This window comes from Parus major, chromosome 7, assembly GCF_001522545.3.
Source record: "Parus major isolate Abel chromosome 7, Parus_major1.1, whole genome shotgun sequence".
In the NCBI taxonomy this organism is placed as follows: domain Eukaryota; kingdom Metazoa; phylum Chordata; class Aves; order Passeriformes; family Paridae; genus Parus; species Parus major.
Genome location: NC_031776.1, coordinates 21,037,307 through 21,054,627, shown reverse-complemented (window position 1 = coordinate 21,054,627; position 17,321 = coordinate 21,037,307). Strand labels below are relative to the sequence as shown.

General features: G+C 49.2%; 2 protein-coding genes across 4 annotated transcripts in view; both read left to right on the top strand.

The window, feature by feature from the left end:
• PSMD14 (proteasome 26S subunit, non-ATPase 14) overlaps positions 1 to 1,077 on the top strand; it is a 46,149-nt gene extending 45,072 nt beyond the window's left edge. For both annotated transcript variants that reach the window (XM_015634954.3, XM_015634955.3), the window contains one exon: positions 650 to 1,077. In XM_015634954.3, the coding sequence (XP_015490440.1) occupies positions 650 to 748 (99 nt within the window). In that variant the 3' untranslated portion in view covers positions 749 to 1,077. The remainder of the gene's footprint in view (positions 1 to 649) is intronic.
• A 4,020-nt stretch (positions 1,078 to 5,097) lies between these two features.
• On the top strand, positions 5,098 to 12,955 carry TBR1 (T-box brain transcription factor 1). 2 transcript variants are annotated; one of them, XM_015634517.3, is made up of 7 exons: positions 5,098 to 5,924; positions 6,409 to 6,563; positions 6,895 to 7,016; positions 7,360 to 7,518; positions 8,378 to 8,439; positions 10,549 to 10,666; positions 10,772 to 12,955. In XM_015634517.3, the coding sequence occupies exons 1-7, from the start codon at positions 5,233 to 5,235 to the stop codon at positions 11,390 to 11,392; spliced, it is 1,929 nt and encodes a 642-aa protein (XP_015490003.1). In that variant the 5' UTR covers positions 5,098 to 5,232; the 3' UTR covers positions 11,393 to 12,955. The 2 variants fall into 2 exon arrangements, with proteins under 2 accessions (XP_015490003.1, XP_015490001.1); XM_015634515.3 differs by having other exon boundaries at positions 10,549 to 12,955.
• Positions 12,956 to 17,321: the final 4,366 nt, after the last annotated feature.

Below are 17,321 nucleotides of genomic sequence, written 5' to 3'. Positions count from 1 at the left end.
AAAGTGCATGGGTATGATTTTCAACCAGAAATAATCTTATTGTTGCATGCAGATGCCCACAAATGCCTACATCAATTGAGTAATAGTGTGTGGGGATATATATTTTCAGAAAACTGCTCAGGCTTAACATTCAATTCCTAAGAGCATTTGAACAGGGCATTGTTCATGTTTCATGTTTTTATGAATATAGATACATTAGTTTTCTTGTAGTCAACACAACTATTCAAAGACTGTGTTAGATGATACTTGAATCTCTGCAGGATTAGAACACACATTTGTGCAAAGATCTGAAAATTAATTGCAATGTACCAGGACTAAGATTAAAATACTGGCCTTAGTGAGATGTATAGTAAAATTCACATGTTGTGTGTTGTTCTTAAAGCTAACTCAGAGCTGCCATGGTTACTCTTGATATACTGGATAGAAATTTACTTCCTAGACCCAAGCTCAACTTAATTGTTAGCAGGAATTAATAAAATTTTGTTCATGGAAATTCAGTCATTTGCTGGGTCTTCCTAGAGTGGAAAATTTAGGAGCATTACTGGCCTGTGTTCATTAACTCACAGACATCTTAAATAGACTTGAAGTAAATGAAATCTTTCAGAGATGTGTTTCAGTCATTCCTCTCATGGCATCCTTTGTGTTTCAGGACCCTAAACGTCATTTAGAAGAGCATGTGGATGTGCTGATGACCTCAAACATTGTCCAGTGTTTAGCTGCTATGTTGGATACAGTTGTATTTAAATAACTGATCTACCATTTGTGATACTTTGTGTGTATATTTGTTTATTGTTTCTAATACTCATAAAACAGAGACTGTTGAGGCTCTATTTGATTAAACGGAGACATCTGACTTCATTTGCAATGTAAGTGCAGCACTATAACACCTCTCAGTCTCTAATTGTGCATTTGCTTCAGTTTCTTTATGCCAGGGTCCTCACAGATTCCAAAGCATTCAAGAACACCATGTGGGAAAAAATGTAGTACATTTTCATTTAATATTTGGGGGGGGGAAATCAGTAGTACATATATATTTTGATTGTTGCAACATAATAAAAATACATTTACAAATCTGTCTTAAGTTCTGGACAGTGTTTTTTGAGAAGGGACAGTGGGAATTAAAAAACTAGAAAAAGTGTTAGTAACATTTGTTTCTCCCCACTGTAAAACTACTGAGATATTAATTGTTTGGAAAGCAAAAATTCTCTACTGGAATTTGGCTCCCATTAATTACCAGTTACTCTCATGGAGATTAAAACAAAAAATCATAGTGCCGAATTCTGAGGATGTAGAAAACCAAAAATATTGAAAATTCCTCTGTCAGCTCCCTTTGAATACTATGCAAACCCTAGTATCTACAGAAGACAACTGACCTTAAGGAAATTAATTCACTTGCTGATAACTGAATCACAGAACTCTCACAAGCAGTGTCATAAATAGCAGTATTCTGAGAATAAACTTTAAAGTGACAGAGGCTGTTCTAGGTTACATGAACCCACCCTCCTCTGAGAGAACATACATGAGCTGTCCATATATATAAATATATGGAAAGAGTCCCAACTAGAATATGACATTTAAAACCATTTTCACTGACTGGAGAGGGAGACACTTGTAGGAAGGCAGGTGGTTTGACTGCTTGGTTTGAAGCAGGCAAAGCCAAATATCTGGGTTTGGGGAGTGACTTGGGTTTTGGGCAGGGACTGATTGGAATTTTTTTGTTAGGGTTCTTTTTTTCAAGTGTTGTATGTTGCTTTAGCCGATTTAATTCTTTGTCTGGGCAGAAGTTTTCTTTTTACTGCTGGTTTGGGGTTTTTTTCAATAAAAATACTGTTATTAGTGGCAGGCAAATAATTCAAAACTACCTACATCTCTTGCTGAAGATATTTTTTTTAAAATTGACTTCTTATTTGCATACTAAGGAAACAGCCCATAAAATTGTCTTATTTTTTGGCTTATGCCCATATTTACTTGCACTTTACCATTCAAAGATTTTTCTTTTGTTTGAAATTTCTTATTGAGGCCTTTTAATTTACTATTTTAGACTAACTTTCTCTCTCAAAGTATATTTAGCGTGCACTTACTTCAGAGGGAAACATGCAGATTTTTGCAGCTGCCCTCCTTATGGCCTTCCCTCTGCCCCCACAGTAGGCAGTGGAATATCAGACTGGGAAAATGGAGACATACCAAACCACATTTGCCTGCGTGTAGTTAAATGGAAGTTCTTTCTGGGAGATTCCCACTGCAAACCTGCAGGTGGTTGAGGAGGGCTGCGTTCGGGCCTCACTGTTGCCGGGTGCACACGCCTGGGGTGAGATGGGGCAGGAGATGATTGAGGGACCTGCCCTGGGGCTTGTCTGCCAGGGGGACTCTGCATCCCTGCCGCTCTCTACTCCCACACACACGTGTAACACCACGAGGGAGACAGAGTTTGGCAGGTCGTGGGTAACATGGCACTGCAGAACAGGAGAGGAGCTAGCGCAGTGCTGCAGTGTATACATGCGTGAGAGGCTGGTGTAAGCAGGGAGACAAACCAGTGAGTCTTACATATTCTAAATTAATTTTGACAAATGTACATCTTGCAGAGGGTAGCTAAAGGGAGTCTGTTGGAGACACAGATCTCCGATAGTATAAGCTTGTGCTGTGGTACCCTGCTTTCTATTCACTCCTCAGTTTAACTTGGAGACACAATTTTCCATTTACCAAGATGTTACATGAATAATAAAAAAGGCAGGTTTTTGGGGCATCCTTCCTTATTTTTGTCCAGTGCTTTAGGAGCTACAGAGTGGATTTGGAAGAATTGTGTGTGTGCCGTAACCTGAAAAGAAGCAGCCCATATACGATGTTGAAGGAAGAAAGAGATTTTCAAGCGGCCACCTTCTGAGCCTCCAGCCGCAACGGAGCAGACCTTCATTAGCAGCATGACCCCTTGTCACCTGTCAGCACGAAGGACGGGCATATTGTATTAGCAAACCTCACTCCATTCTATGACGATTCTGTAACACCACCTGCCATTGCATAGCCCCCCTATTATACCAGTTTAGGAGTTGTGCACTGAAGATTTTTGGCATATATTAGCACTTCCATGTGATTGGCAGTATACCACTGAATTCATTGCAGCTCCGCATCTATATGGCTGTAGCTCTGTAATTCAGGACAGCATTTCCAAGGGTTTATCTGCATTTCGGTCCATCTCCTGCCTATATAAGTCCATTACCGTTCTGTTGTTGCAAACACAGAAAGGGAAGGGTGAGCACTGGTGAAATAAGTGTTGGAAACATTAGTTAGAACTGATAATAATGAAACTGTTTTCTTAACACTGAAAGAAGGTGGTGTATGGAAAGTTGCAAGCGCTGAACCACTCGAGGAGAACAGTGAACTGCTTGCTTTTTTTTCATAAATTGTCTTATTAGAATAATTTCCTTGCAGAGAGTGTGTATATGTTGGCATCTATGAAATACCAAATAACCAAAGTAGCTCACGGTTAAGCAACAGAAAAATAAATGGCCACGGGATTTGAGAGCATTGAAATACACATTCTGACAAGTCATCCCGGTTCTTCTCCGGATTTGAGTTTGCAAAGTTTCGGTCTGGCTTCAGGCAGTTATGCGGTGGTTTGGTTTTTTATGTGGTGGCTCAGACTGCGTTATCTGTCAGTGAAATTTGAAGCCGGCTGCTGATGTCACCTGGGAAGAGATGCAGTCTGTAAAATACCTGAAGTCCAAACCACTAAGGGAACAACACTAAGAAAAATGGAACAGGAGAGCTTCTGCCTGGTAAAAAAATCCCAAACCCACCAAACCCCAAACGCACAAAAAACCGTAAAACAAGCCCCGTGCTTTTAAACTCTCAGGCAGGCTTCCCTAGGAAGAGAAATTAAGACTGGTGTTTGGCAAAGGCGGGGTGGCGAGAGGGCCCCCTGAGCCCTTCAGGCGCATCTTCGCGCCCTGGAGGGTCCCGCTTTGAATAGCCCGAGGCTCGGCCGGGCACAGCGCGGGGCCCGCCGGCCGGTCCCTCCGGTCACTGGGAGTCCCCGCAGCCCCCGCCCGCCTGCGAGCGCAGCCCGGCCCGCGGCTCCTGCGGAGACCCCCCCGGGCAGGGGGTGCCGGCGGCTCCTGCCGCAGCATCATCGTGGTTTGGGTTTCTCAGCTCCGATCGACCCCGCGGCCGGGGCGGGCCGCGGCCCCTGACAAGGGTGCTACCAAAAATCTGCCCCTCCCGAGAGCTGCCCGCGGGACTGAGTCACTGAGGGAAAGCAGGCACCGACAGGAAAGAAATCCGGAGACGGATGGGGAGGTGGACGCCTTCCACGCTGTTTTGCTGGTAATCTTCGGCATTACGGCGCCCAGATAAAATATTTACTTACTAAAGAACCCGTAAACATCGCGGCAAATACATTAGGGCACTTCGGCTGCGGGGCTTATGATTATTTCAGAAGTTAAAAGAGATGATACGCGGCCGCTGTCAGCGGGGACGGAGGGTGGATTTTCCCCCGCGAAACAGGCACGGGTGGGAAGGGTGGGGGCGATGCGCCGGGGATCGCTCAGAAGAGCTGGGGGAGAGGGACTGCGCCCCGCTGGGGACAAACCGCGGGGGTGAGCTGAGGGCAGCGGCCGCCCAGCCCCGCGCTCCCCTCGCAATCGCTCCCCAAAGCGCCCAGGACCCGCTCTCCTCCCTGATGCACAAAGGTGGGGTACACGCACGCAGTATTTGGGGAATCGCAGGGTTCGGATTTATTTTCCAGCCGTAGTCAAAAAAAAAAATTAAAAAAAGCTAGAAAGGTCACATAATAATGAGCTCTCACAGCAAACATACTCTTCCCTTCCCCCTTTCCCTTCCTTCTATCTCACAATAAAATCATCTCCTTCAATTTGCCATGATCGTCGCGACCAGGAGCCAGGTGATTATCCTAATTAATGTCTATCTAATTAAATTACTGTCAGCGGTTAACCAATGGCAGAAGCCGTTTCATCCTCTCCACAAGCAGCAAGATCAAAAGTGAGTCTTTCCTGATTGCTGCATAGTGTCAATTGGCCAATCTCTTCTCCCTGGGAAGGGAGGAAAAAAAAAAAAAAAAAAAAAAAAAAAAAAAAAAAAAAGTAAATCAAACGTTTGGAAGCATTTGGTAGATGAAGTGCTTTCTGCCTAGTGTGGGTCCCAGGATGTCTAGCTTCTGATACTAGGAAGCCCTTTCAGATCCAGGGACTGAAGGGTTATTACTGTGGTGCTAGAGCTATGCAGCTGGAGCATTGTCTTTCTCCCTCTATCATGCTCTCCAAGAAATTTCTCAATGTGAGCAGCAGTTACCCACATGCAGGCGGATCTGAGCTTGCCTTGCATGATCATCCCATTATCTCGACCACTGACAACCTGGAGAGAAGTTCACCTTTGAAAAAAATTACCAGGGGGATGACGAATCAGTCAGATACAGACAATTTTCCTGACTCCAAGGACACACCAGGGGACGTCCAGAGAAATAAACTCTCTCCCGTCTTGGACGGGGTCTCTGAGCTTCGTCACAGTTTCGATGGATCTGCTGCAGATCGCTATCTGCTCTCTCAGTCCAGCCAGCCCCAGTCTGCTGCCTCTGCTCCTAGTACCATGTTCCCTTATCCCAGCCAGCATGGACCTGCACACCCAGCCTTCTCCATCGCCAGCCCCAGCCGCTACATGGCTCATCATCCTGTGATCACCAACGGAGCTTATAACAGCCTCCTGTCCAACTCTTCTCCTCAAGGCTACCCCACGGCGGGCTACCCGTACCCCCAGCAGTATGGCCATTCCTATCAAGGGGCACCTTTCTACCAGTTCTCCTCCACCCAGCCGGGGCTGGTTCCCGGCAAGGCTCAGGTCTACCTGTGCAACAGGCCACTCTGGCTGAAATTTCACCGGCACCAGACGGAGATGATCATCACGAAGCAGGGAAGGTAAGCCACCGCGCGGACCTTTCTGGGTGTCGGGGCTGAGCCGCGGACTTCGCCGGGGGAGCCGCCCGAAGCCTCCGCCGCTCCGGCGGAGCCGTCCCCCCGTCACCGCTGCCCCTGCCCTGGTCGCCGGGAGCTCCGGTGCGGGTCCCCCCGGAGTCGGTCCCCGCCGGATCCGGTCCCCGCCGGGGCAGCCCTCTCTGCTTCCCCGCAAGTTCCCGCGCCCGCTGCCCTCATCCCTTTCCCGCGGAAAGCTCGGCGCTCCGGGGAGGGGGTTTCTTTTGATTTTTATTTCCCGGTCGCTATCGGGAGACGTGAGGATAAAGCACAACGGCTGGTTGCTCCGCGTATGCCTGCCGCTGCCGGTGGCTTGCTTTCCTTCTTCCCTTTCTTTTTCTTTTTTTCTCCCCTTTTCTTTTTTCTTTTTTTTATTTTTTTTATTTTTTTTATTTTTTTCTTTTTCTTTTTTCTTTTTTTATATATATAGGCGCATGTTCCCTTTCCTAAGCTTTAATATTTCTGGTCTCGACCCTACGGCTCACTACAATATTTTTGTGGATGTAATTTTGGCGGATCCCAATCACTGGAGATTTCAGGGAGGCAAATGGGTTCCTTGCGGCAAGGCGGACACCAATGTACAAGGCAAGTTCCTCCAATTAACACTTTTCCCGACACATATGTAGGTGACAATGATTAATTAATGCTTTTGCGGACTGTCTCTGGCGACTTCTTAAACGCAAATGGGCCAACGATGTTTTTATTAAAAAAAAAAAAAAAAAAGGAGGGTGGAGGATAAAGTAAAAGGTGTTCGGAAAAAGCTGTTTTAATCCTTTTCGTTTAAAATGAAAGGAGTTTTGGCAGTAAAATATTGGCCACTTAACGGGGTCCCTCACCCTCGTGTGCGAATGTAGTGGCAGAACCGGGGTACAGGCGAGAACTGTGATGTGGTTGTGTTTTTTGTTGTTTTGCTTAGGAAACCGGGTGTATATGCATCCCGACTCCCCCAACACGGGAGCCCACTGGATGCGTCAGGAAATCTCCTTTGGGAAACTAAAACTTACAAACAATAAAGGAGCATCAAACAACAACGGGCAGGTCAGTGGGGGAACGCAAACGCTGCCAGAATTATTTTTACTTCTTCAGTTAAAATCCTACCGTTTCCAAAAGGACGTGTATTTTTTTTTTTTGTTTTAGATCCTGTCGTTAGGTGAAAATAAAAGGGGGGTGGTGATGAGAAAGTCCTCCCATTTATTTCGCCATGGGCCTCGTCGGCCCTGAGCGCGTTGCCCAAGCTGACACCGCTGTCCGGTGCGGCCGGGGAAGTCCGCAACCGTCCCGGGGAGGCGGCGGCCAGCGGGCATCTCTCTCCTCGTTCTTCTCGCTCTAATTTCTTCTTTTCTCCCCGCGTCCTCCTCCCTCCTTTTGCCGTGCCCGACAGATGGTGGTTTTGCAGTCCCTTCACAAGTACCAACCTCGCTTGCATGTCGTGGAGGTGAACGAAGACGGGACGGAGGACACCAACCAGCCGGGCAGAGTGCAGACATTCACGTTTCCCGAGACGCAGTTCATTGCCGTCACCGCCTACCAAAACACCGATGTAAAGAGCTCCCTGGTTTATTCCCCTCGCGGTCCCCTCGCTCCCCGCAAGGCAGCTCACCAGGGACGGCCCGGCTGCTGCCCACCCTCCCCCGGGTCTCCTGCGCCGGGAGATGGGGCTCCCTGTTCCCCACTTTGTGCCATCCCTCCTCCCTGGCCATCCCGAGGGCGGCCGCAGCCGCTCGGGCCGCCTTCGCCTCAGGAGCCCCCTCCGAGCGACCGCAGCGGCATCGCCCTCCCCGCCAGGACGGGCGCGATGCTGTTCCTCTGCCCGGGGCTGGGCGATGGCCCGCGGCGTTTATCTCCCAGTCGGAAACAGCTTAGTTAGCTGTTAAGCTGTTAGCTTAAGCTTTAAGTCTGCAAAGATCAATTAACATCCTCATTGATTGCGCCAGGGGTGACGGAGCAACTTCCTCAAATTAAAAGCTCGTTAATGGCTGGATGCGTTTCGGAGTGGTCTGGCTTTGCTACAGACTGGTGCCCCCTTTTCAAATGACATATGTTCAGTCCACATTCTCGCTTTAATTATTTTGCTCGATGCAAATGCAAACTCCTAGTTACCGTACTGCGGTACGTTTTCCTTAATTTCTGGATTTCAGTATATTCATACCCATGCGCTAGGAATGCTGAACACGTCTCAAAATATGGGGTTAAATATTGATGTTTTTGGTATTTTTACAACAACGTAAATCTTAAAATTAGACTGTGATGTCAATAAGCATACCAGAGCTTATTTTTTCACGGTTTAAAGCCAGTATGATTGCCTAGAGTAAAGCTTGATCCTTTAAAAACGTGTTGGCTGCAGTGGGGTATATTTTTCAGGCATTCACAACGTGTGCTCTGCTCCTCTCTTTCCCTAGATCACACAGCTGAAAATAGATCACAACCCTTTCGCAAAAGGATTCCGAGACAATTATGACACGTAAGTAAACCGGATTTTTACTACCCTTCTGCCGGCTGCACACACATGTCAAAGTGGGGAGATTTAGGATGAGGGCTGGCTCATTTCACACCGAGATGTGTAATGTCAGCCTTTTCCAGAGCCCTCCGGGAGGGAAGCACACGCCCGCTCCCGCACGGGGGCTGTCCCTGTGGCGAGGCCCTGCGCAACCCCGAGGCCGCTTTCCGCCTCTGGGGCAGCGGTGCCCGCACCGAGTCCGCATCTCGCTTTGGCACTTGCTGCGGTTTTGTTGTTGGTTTTTCCCGGCACGTATCTTGGCGCCTCTTTCCAAGCTTCCGTTTCACTTGCGCGTAAGGGCTCCGAAAGAAGCACCCGGGCAACAGGGGCTCAGTCCTGGGCAACCCGCCGGGTCTGCATCATTCCAAGGTCCGCAGAGCCGGGATCCGGAGGGAAATGTCTTCGTCTCGTTCTATTCTTCGCCGGGGTTGAATTTTTTTTCCCCCGTTCTCCCTTCTGGGTGGAGCTAAAGCCTATGAAGTTTTAATCGCGGTTTGTCCCTGTTCTGTCCCTGCCCGTCCTCCTCCGAGGCATTCTCAGCGGTCTGACCCCTCCGGCCTTGACGCCCGCGCCACAGGCGGCGGGTGCCCCTTCGACTGCGACTCCGGGCTGGCATCAGCACTCGGCCCCAGCCGCTGCCGCTCGCGGCCCTCGGGACAAAAATGAGGGTGTCCCGTCCTGCAGGCCCTGCAGGCAGGCTTCCCCTGGCCGGGGGTACGACCCGCCCGGCATCTCCCTGCCCCAGCTTGGGGCAGCGGGAGGTGGTGGCCTCAGGGTTGCCCAAACACCCGGAGGAGCAGACATCAGGGATGTCGCCTATCCCGCTGCAAGCTCTGGTCTGTGGGACGGGCTTTGAGGAAGAAAACCTTTTTCCTCTCTAAACTGTGGCGGGGAGCGGCCTCAGTTGGCCTCGAGCGCCTCACTCATCCCGTGCGTATCTCAAGCGCCTACTTCAGCCTCCCCGCTGGACCGCGGTCCAGCAGCCACCAGCAGCAGGCTTTCAGGGCTAGGGTGGGAACGACGCCGAGAGCTGAACTAGCTCGACAGGGGCAAGGGGCCGAACTCCAGCTCTTCCCAGGGAGCAGCTTGTGGTGCGGTCGCTCTCTCGCGGGGGTCGCCGAGGCTGTGGCGGGGAGCAGGTCTGCCACCGGGAGGGCAGCGGCGGTCCCTGGTGCCACGGAGGGCGGCAGCCGAGCCTGCCCGCTCTCTGGGAGCTCTGCGAGAGTATGTGCGGCCTTGGGAAAGGCTGCGTGGCCTTCGGCCTCAGCCAAAAGTGCTTTCCTCTTTTTGTTAGGAAAAAAACTTTATAGGGCGTCACTTGAAAGGAGACGGGGGGAGGGGGAAGATTCAATGTTGTCTAGCACGTTGAATTTGTTTAAGGGCCAAGTTTATTTTGGATAAGAAATTCCAGGAGGCGTGGAGGGTTAATTAAAGCACAGTTTTAGCCTGAATTAAATACAGATAGTAGTTATTCATCCATTAAAGTTTTTATAATCACAAATTGCAGCCCAGCATGGGAGAATTATATATAGGCCAAGCAGGGAACACTGGAAGTGTCTGGCTTTACATTTCCTACAGTAGGTGTTTAAAGATTAGCTTAATTTAAACTCAGTAAAATGTTGATGGTTCGTCTGTGACTCCCAATAATAAGTGTTAAACAGCCGATAGAATTCCGTAGTCTGCCACTCACGCTGTTCTCGGCAAATGACCGGGATGCCTGTTGCGCATGTGGTGGGATCGGTCAGCGTGTCACCGCGTGGGATTCCACGCCTTTGGGTTGTGGGTTCGGACCGGAGAGGGGGACCTCAGCCCCGTCAAGGAATGCCCAACCCGTTCTGAAACGTTTGTTCTCCATGCTTGCCCCCATCTTTCCTCTTCCCCGTTAAAGGCCCTCGGCTCTGCTGATGCGGGAGGCCGAGCCCGGAGAGGAGCGCAGGCTCCCGGGCCGGGCCGGAGTGCGCTGGGACGGCGCTGTCCCGTTCGTCCCCCGAGGGCCGCGTTCGGCCGGGTGCCGCGCCGAGGAGGGCGCAGGGCTGCGGCGGACACCCAGCTCTCTCCCCTTCTCTTGGGCAGGATCTACACGGGCTGCGACATGGACCGGCTGACGCCTTCCCCCAACGACTCGCCCCGCTCGCAGATCGTGCCCGGGGCCCGCTACGCCATGGCCGGCTCCTTCCTCCAGGACCAGTTCGTGAGTAACTACGCCAAGTCCCGCTTCCACCCCGGGGCAGGAGCCGGCCCGGGGCCCGGCGCCGACCGCAGCGTGCCCCACACCAACGGGCTGCTCTCCCCACAGCAAGCCGAGGACCCGGGGGCCCCCTCGCCGCAGCGCTGGTTCGTCGCTCCCGCCAACAACCGCCTCGACTTCGCCGCCTCCGCCTATGACACGGCCACCGACTTCGCCGGCAACGCGGCCACGCTGCTGTCCTACGCGGCCGCAGGCGTCAAGGCGCTGCCGCTGCAGGCGGCCGGCTGCGCTGGGCGGCCGCTGGGCTACTACGCCGACCCCTCGGGCTGGGGGGCCCGCAGCCCCCCGCAGTACTGCAGCAAATCGGGCTCCGTGCTCTCCTGCTGGCCCAACAGCGCGGCGGCGGCGCGCATGGCCGCCGGCAACCCCTACCTGGGGGAGGAGGCGGAGAGCCTGGCCCCCGAGCGGTCCCCCTTGCCGGGCGCCGAGGACTCCAAGCCCAAAGATTTGTCCGACTCCAGCTGGATCGAGACACCGTCGTCCATTAAATCCATCGACTCCTCCGATTCTGGGATTTACGAGCAGGCCAAAAGGAGGCGGATCTCCCCCTCGGACACCCCGGTGTCCGAGAGCTCCTCGCCCCTCAAGAGCGAGGTGCTTACCCAGCGGGACTGCGAAAAGACCTGCGCCAAGGACATCGGCTATTACGGCTTCTACTCGCACAGCTAGGCGCGGCCGCCGGCCCGCCGTCCTTTTGCACAATAACTCCTCCGCGTTAGCGCACTGACCCCCGCCCCTAGCTGCCCCATCCGTGCCCCGGCCAGGCCCGGCCCGGCAGAGAGGCAGGCAGGCAGGCTGAGCCGCGGCCGCGGCCGCCGCCGCCTCCCCGCCCCGCTCCCCGCCCGGCCCGACCCGGTCCGGCGGCGCCCCGGGGGCGCGGGGGGCACTGCCGCACCGAAACCCACTGATCAGTAGGATGCTTAGACTCTCAAACCGTACAGCGCTTCCTTCCTTTTACCACGGATGGATTCTAGGGGAAACAGTAATAGTGGGGAAAACAGCCTGTGAAATGCCTGTACATAGTATTTATTTTATTGTAACAGATTGCTTTTATTTGGTTCAGTTTATTTATTATTTGTTTGGATTTTTTTTGTTTTGTTTTCATTGTTAAGTCACAAAACTTAGATTCTGTTTAAATTTCTTTACCCCATTTCCCGCTCTTTGCTCCCTCTTCCTCGTGCCCCTCCCCAGGTAAACACTTCCTAAATGCCTCTGGAAATGTCAGTGGTCCATAGCTGTAGCAGCGGGTAATGGGTTTCTCACTTTCTCTCCAAATCCTCGCATGAAATAATTACGTGGTGCCCTGGGCTAACACAGCTAAGGAATAGCTCAGTTTTCCCTTCAAAAGAACAGAAATACGTCTCATAGGCAAGTCGATTAAAGGAGCACAACGCCTTCTGGAACCAAAATTAACTGCCTCTTATTTTTCTTTGAAAGGAATAACTCGAGATCAGCAATATTATTATTTTTGTGGAATCCCCCTTCCCCTGCCCCCAAGTGCCAAATCCATTACTGGTCCCTGCAGGTGCCAAATATGCTAACAAACTATTTTCAAATTTCTTTGCAGTTCCCCCCTCTTTCTTTATATTGCTGTAAATCTTTGTAATGAATAATCTAAAAAAGAAAAAAAAAAAAAAGAAAAAAAGATATAGACGACTGAATTGTTGGTAACCATAGTGTAGTCCAGTGAAGATGAGTTGTGAGTTGTATATTTTACTGCATTTAGTTTTGGAATTGACTTTTTCATAAAGTAGCTAACCGAGATCTGACTTCCTGGGGAATCAAATACACATCGAAAGTAAGAGTGATAATTCTTTCTTGTAAACCTCTTATTATACTGTTGAAGGAGAAGTAATTATCCCTCCAGGACTCCCCCCCACCCCGGCGAAGCAGAATAATAAGTCTTCGAATTTTGAGTAGCAAATCTATAAAATTAACGCATTTTTATATGGAAGAAAGAAAACCAATTACGAACTGAAATATGCATCAGGCTAAATACTCAGTCTAGATTACACTCGACGGGGAAATTTCCTAATAGAAATTCAGGGTCATAAACGTGTGTATATTTTTGACTCTTCTGTAAATCGAATGTTGTGATTTTTATATTTGTTCTGTTACGTCTGTGGAACTGAATAATTTATACCAGTACATGCTCCATTGAGAAATGTTTCGGTTTTTGCCCGTTTGTATCGTCTGTGTATAACAAGTAAAATAAACCTGGCAAAACGTTAACGTCGTGTTGGAAAAAGCACTTCGCCGATTTGCAAGGGATCGGGTGGGCCCAAGGGAAAGAGGCTGGCGGGCTCGCCCGCTCTCGGCCCGCAGCGAGGCTCTGGAGCGGGAGTCCCGCCGCTGCTCTCCCTGACGGAGCTGGTCCGCTTACCCCGCGTTTGTCCTTTTTTGGGGGGGGTGGAAGAGCGTAGGGGACCGTGCTTACACCGCGTGGCCGAGCGTGGAGGTTTGCAGTCGGTGAAAGAGGGAGATGAAACCCCGTCGGTTTTGAGAGGTTTATAATTATCCCAGTGTTTGACGCTTAAAAACCCTGACAGCACTCTGCAGGCGGGAGAGGTGCCTGGCGCGGGGCGGGGGGTGCCATCGCTGGCGGAGCAGAGGCGAGGGACGCAACGCTGCCCGCCCGCAGCCTCCCCTGCTTTCCCAGGGCGGGGGCTGCGCTGGCGGAGCCCCTCAGTGCCCCCAAGGCGGGCGTCCTTTCGGGGGAGCAGCTCGCCCTGTGTGCGGGAGCGGAGCCCCACTCCTGCAGCACCACCTCTCCCTCTGCGACCTTCCCGGGACTCTGTCCCCTTTAGAGACAACCACCTGTGGGCTTTAGGACAGGCGCCGGCCCGGCACCTGCGTGGACCGAGTCCGCACGGGCTGCGGGGTAACAGGCCGGGTTTACTCTTGATTCCGCGGTGTGGAGCCGTCAGAGGTATTCTGTCCTGCCGCGGTGTTGACGGGGGGCACCTGAGCACCCCAATGAAGTTCCGTCCCCTCCACCCCCGTCGAAGTGCGGGGCCCTGGGGGCCCAGCGCCTCCCGTGGGGCCGCGCGGCCGCCGACCTGTGCCGGCCGCTGGGAGCGGTGCCAGCCCCACGGTGCCGTCGGGCCCAAGGCCCTGTCCCGGGACCCCACCCGGAGAGGGGACGCGGGGGCAGTGTCCTCCGGGTCCGCCCCTCGGAGAAGCGCGGGCGGTGCGCGCCTTTCTCCAGCCGCCTCTTCCCGAGCGGCGGGGGCCGGGGCGCCGGACGCGTCCCCCCGCGCAGGGCCCGCACCTCTCCGCCTCCCGCGGGCCCCGGCTGCCCCCTCAGCGGCGCCGTGAGGGGCTGCCCCAGCGCCCTCCCCGGGGCTTCCCGCGCCCTAAATAACCCATGGCACGTTCCCGGCCATCCTTCCCCGCTCTCGGCCAGCAAAAGCCGCCCCCTTCTCCCCTCGCTGCTGCCAGTCCCTCAGCGCTGCCCCCCGAGAGGGCAAAGGGAGCGGCCCGAGGCACCGCGGAGTGCCCCGCCCGCCTCCCCTCTGCCGCCGCGGGGCCGGGGCTGCTGCCCGCCGGGCAGTCACCCCGGGCAGACCTCTCCTCACGGAGGTTCCGCCAGGTTTTATTTAGTGGGGGTTATCCAGCGGGTCTGGAATAAATACGTAACGTGTGACAGGTCTGAACAAAATTCTTTCCTGTGCGTGAGTGGTTGATGTTATTCCGTAACTATTTCGACAGGATAATTCCATAACTATTTGTGCAAGAGACTGGAAGAGATAAGGGCTGCAGAAGTTAAACAGGCTATTTCCTGTCGGTAGGTCACTTTATTACTATTATAATTTTTTAGAATATTATTTTTAGAGGTGCACCTGTATATCTGCTAAACATACGTTTACCAACCCGTTAAAGTGTTTGCATTCACTGAGGAGCGAATGCGCGGGTTTTGACACAGTGCATTTAAATTGAAGCAAACCCCCGTGCATGAATTTGTTAAAACAGCAATTAATTGCATGAATTTTATGTGTAGTTTGTATTATTTTTCTAGGCATGCTGAATGGGTTTTAATTTAATTGTTGTGTAAAGCAATCTATTAAATTGCCCTTCCTTTATTTAATATAACACAAAATCAAGCTTCAATCTGTAGAAAGTAATTCAAAGTTCCTATTGGTAATACTTTCTATGATGTTTCACATTAATACTATATCAAATGTAATACAGTGATTTACGCTCTACAGATTTTGCACGAGTACGCTATGCATATTTGATGACACATTGCATATTTTAACAAGGTTTTTAATGACTGATTGAAATGTTTGCTAAGATATTTTTTAAGAGCTGGAGGAAAAATGGTTGTGGAAAATGTGTGTAATAGAATAGTGATAAGGATGGGAGGGTTTTGATTGACAGTATGAGGAAGCAGATGGATGACTAGGTAGGTCAGAGGTAAAGATGCCTTTGACAGCTTTTTAAGTTCCTTTGGCCATTTTGGTCCAATGAATCATGCAAAACATGTGTACATTACCAAACTGATGTCTCTGCATCGTTTACTGTTGGAATCCTCATCTTTTCAAACCCACCCTAACCTTCTTTCATCACCACTTGACGTGCTATGTCTAAACTAGATTGCAAGATCCTAAGAAGGCAAGAATCTGTCTTGTATTACTTGTCAGCATTAAGAAAAAAAAAAAAAAAAAAGAAAAAAATTAGGGAAAAAAAATCATGTAAACCTATGGAGCTAGAAGAACAACTGTGACAGATTGGCAGAATAGGCGTAAGGTGGGACACATTCTTCTTAGTTTTCGCTGTCTGGTCATCACTCCCCTCCCCTAGGTAGAGCCCAAGGGAGATGGGGAGAACAATGATTTTTCTTTTTCATTCCTCCAAATGGCATAATCTGAATTTTCCTAAGTCTGATAAGAGACCTAATTGCATAATTTTCCTTTTAGCATTATGCAGTGAGTGCTGTTGCTATAGTTAAAATGGTTTTCATTGCAGTCTGTTTTTTCAGGTGCTCTGCATGCCCCTCACAAATTACTTTGTCAACTGGAAATACTCTGATTTTTCCCTGCAAAAAGGTTACTGTTTTTGGAAATCTTATTTAAATTGCATGGGACAATTTTAAAATCTCTGTGATATAAAAAAAGAACATGTGTGTATTGGGAAAACAGAAAGAAAGGATTTTGCATGAAAACACACTTTCCAGGTACTTTCTGTGCAGAATGGACACAAGTTTTCATTTCAAGTATTAAAACTTGTCATAAATGTAGTTTTCAGTAGGGAATATGTCACTTGCTAAGATACGGGGGCAAAGTCAAAGGAAAAAATATTGAAAGAGCAGAGTGATAAGTAGAGGGAAGGCAGCAGACTGTTTGCATTCAGTACCCAGCTCTTTCCAGATAATATATTTGTGGTAGGTCTAGAGAGCCGCACAGCTCACTGGTAACATTTCATGCTTTTATCGGAATGCGTATTAATCTGGAAATGCAAACAAAAGCATCGCTTTTTTAAGAGCATGGTCTCTTGAAAGCTGCCTGTTTGTTCAAATATGTATGTCTGAAAAAAACAGATATTGTTTGAAATATATATATATTTAACTCTTAAATTTTTGAGCATATGTAATATTTTGCTTCTTGGATGTAGAATAATTATGAATCCATTAGAATCCAAGGCTGCCATTGCTGATTAGATGTAACTTTTGACCTTATAAAATATATTACACAATAAAACCTGTGATGTTTTATTCATGCTATCACTGTGATTTGTCATAGTTGGAGTGTTTCTAATTCTAAGGGGCTGATATCAGTATGGATGATTTCCTTGGTCTTAAGATGGCTTTTTAGGCCATTTTTTTAATTTTTTTTTTTTTTAAAACAAAGGCAAAAAGGATGAAAAACTTCAGATGCTTCTGCGTAAAACTGTCTATAATATTACACGGATATTAAGCTTTAAATAAGAAACAGCTGGTAATGACTTTGAATCCGTTTTTAAGAGACATTTTAGGTAAAATGTTGATAGCTTGTAAATGTGTATTTCTGCCTTAGTCTCTGATCGTGCATACGAGTTCATATGTGTGAACAACGTAAAGTAAGAGGTCAGTCCTACAAAGACTATTCACTTGTCTAAAAATTCACAGACATAAATGTTTTCAGGATCAAGGCCTTTTTCAATAATTGTGATAGTCGTGTACCTTGAAGTGACTGACTGATTTAGGATACACTTAATAATTTGATTTTTTTTTTAATATAGCAGAAACATTGATGAATTACCAAAGCACATCATCCAAGCTCCCACTCCAGTCATTTGAAATATAATTTTTTGGCTATTTGGGCAATACTTTTTTTAACTGACGGCACTGGCACATAAATTAAACTTTCTAAAAGTCATGTCAATTTCTGTGGGCCATGCTTTGGAATTCAGTTTTGTAAGTAAGTTTCTTTCTTTAATGATATTTAATTAAACATTGGCTGCTTTTGTTTATCCAGAAAGCAGATAATGGTCTGGGACTGAAGGATGAAAGAGCAACATGGATATTTTGAGTTGAGAGAAATTTTTTACTGCTGAAAGGTGTCCTAGTTTAGATGAAGACACCCACCCACCCACTAAGAATTAAACCAAAATCATAAAT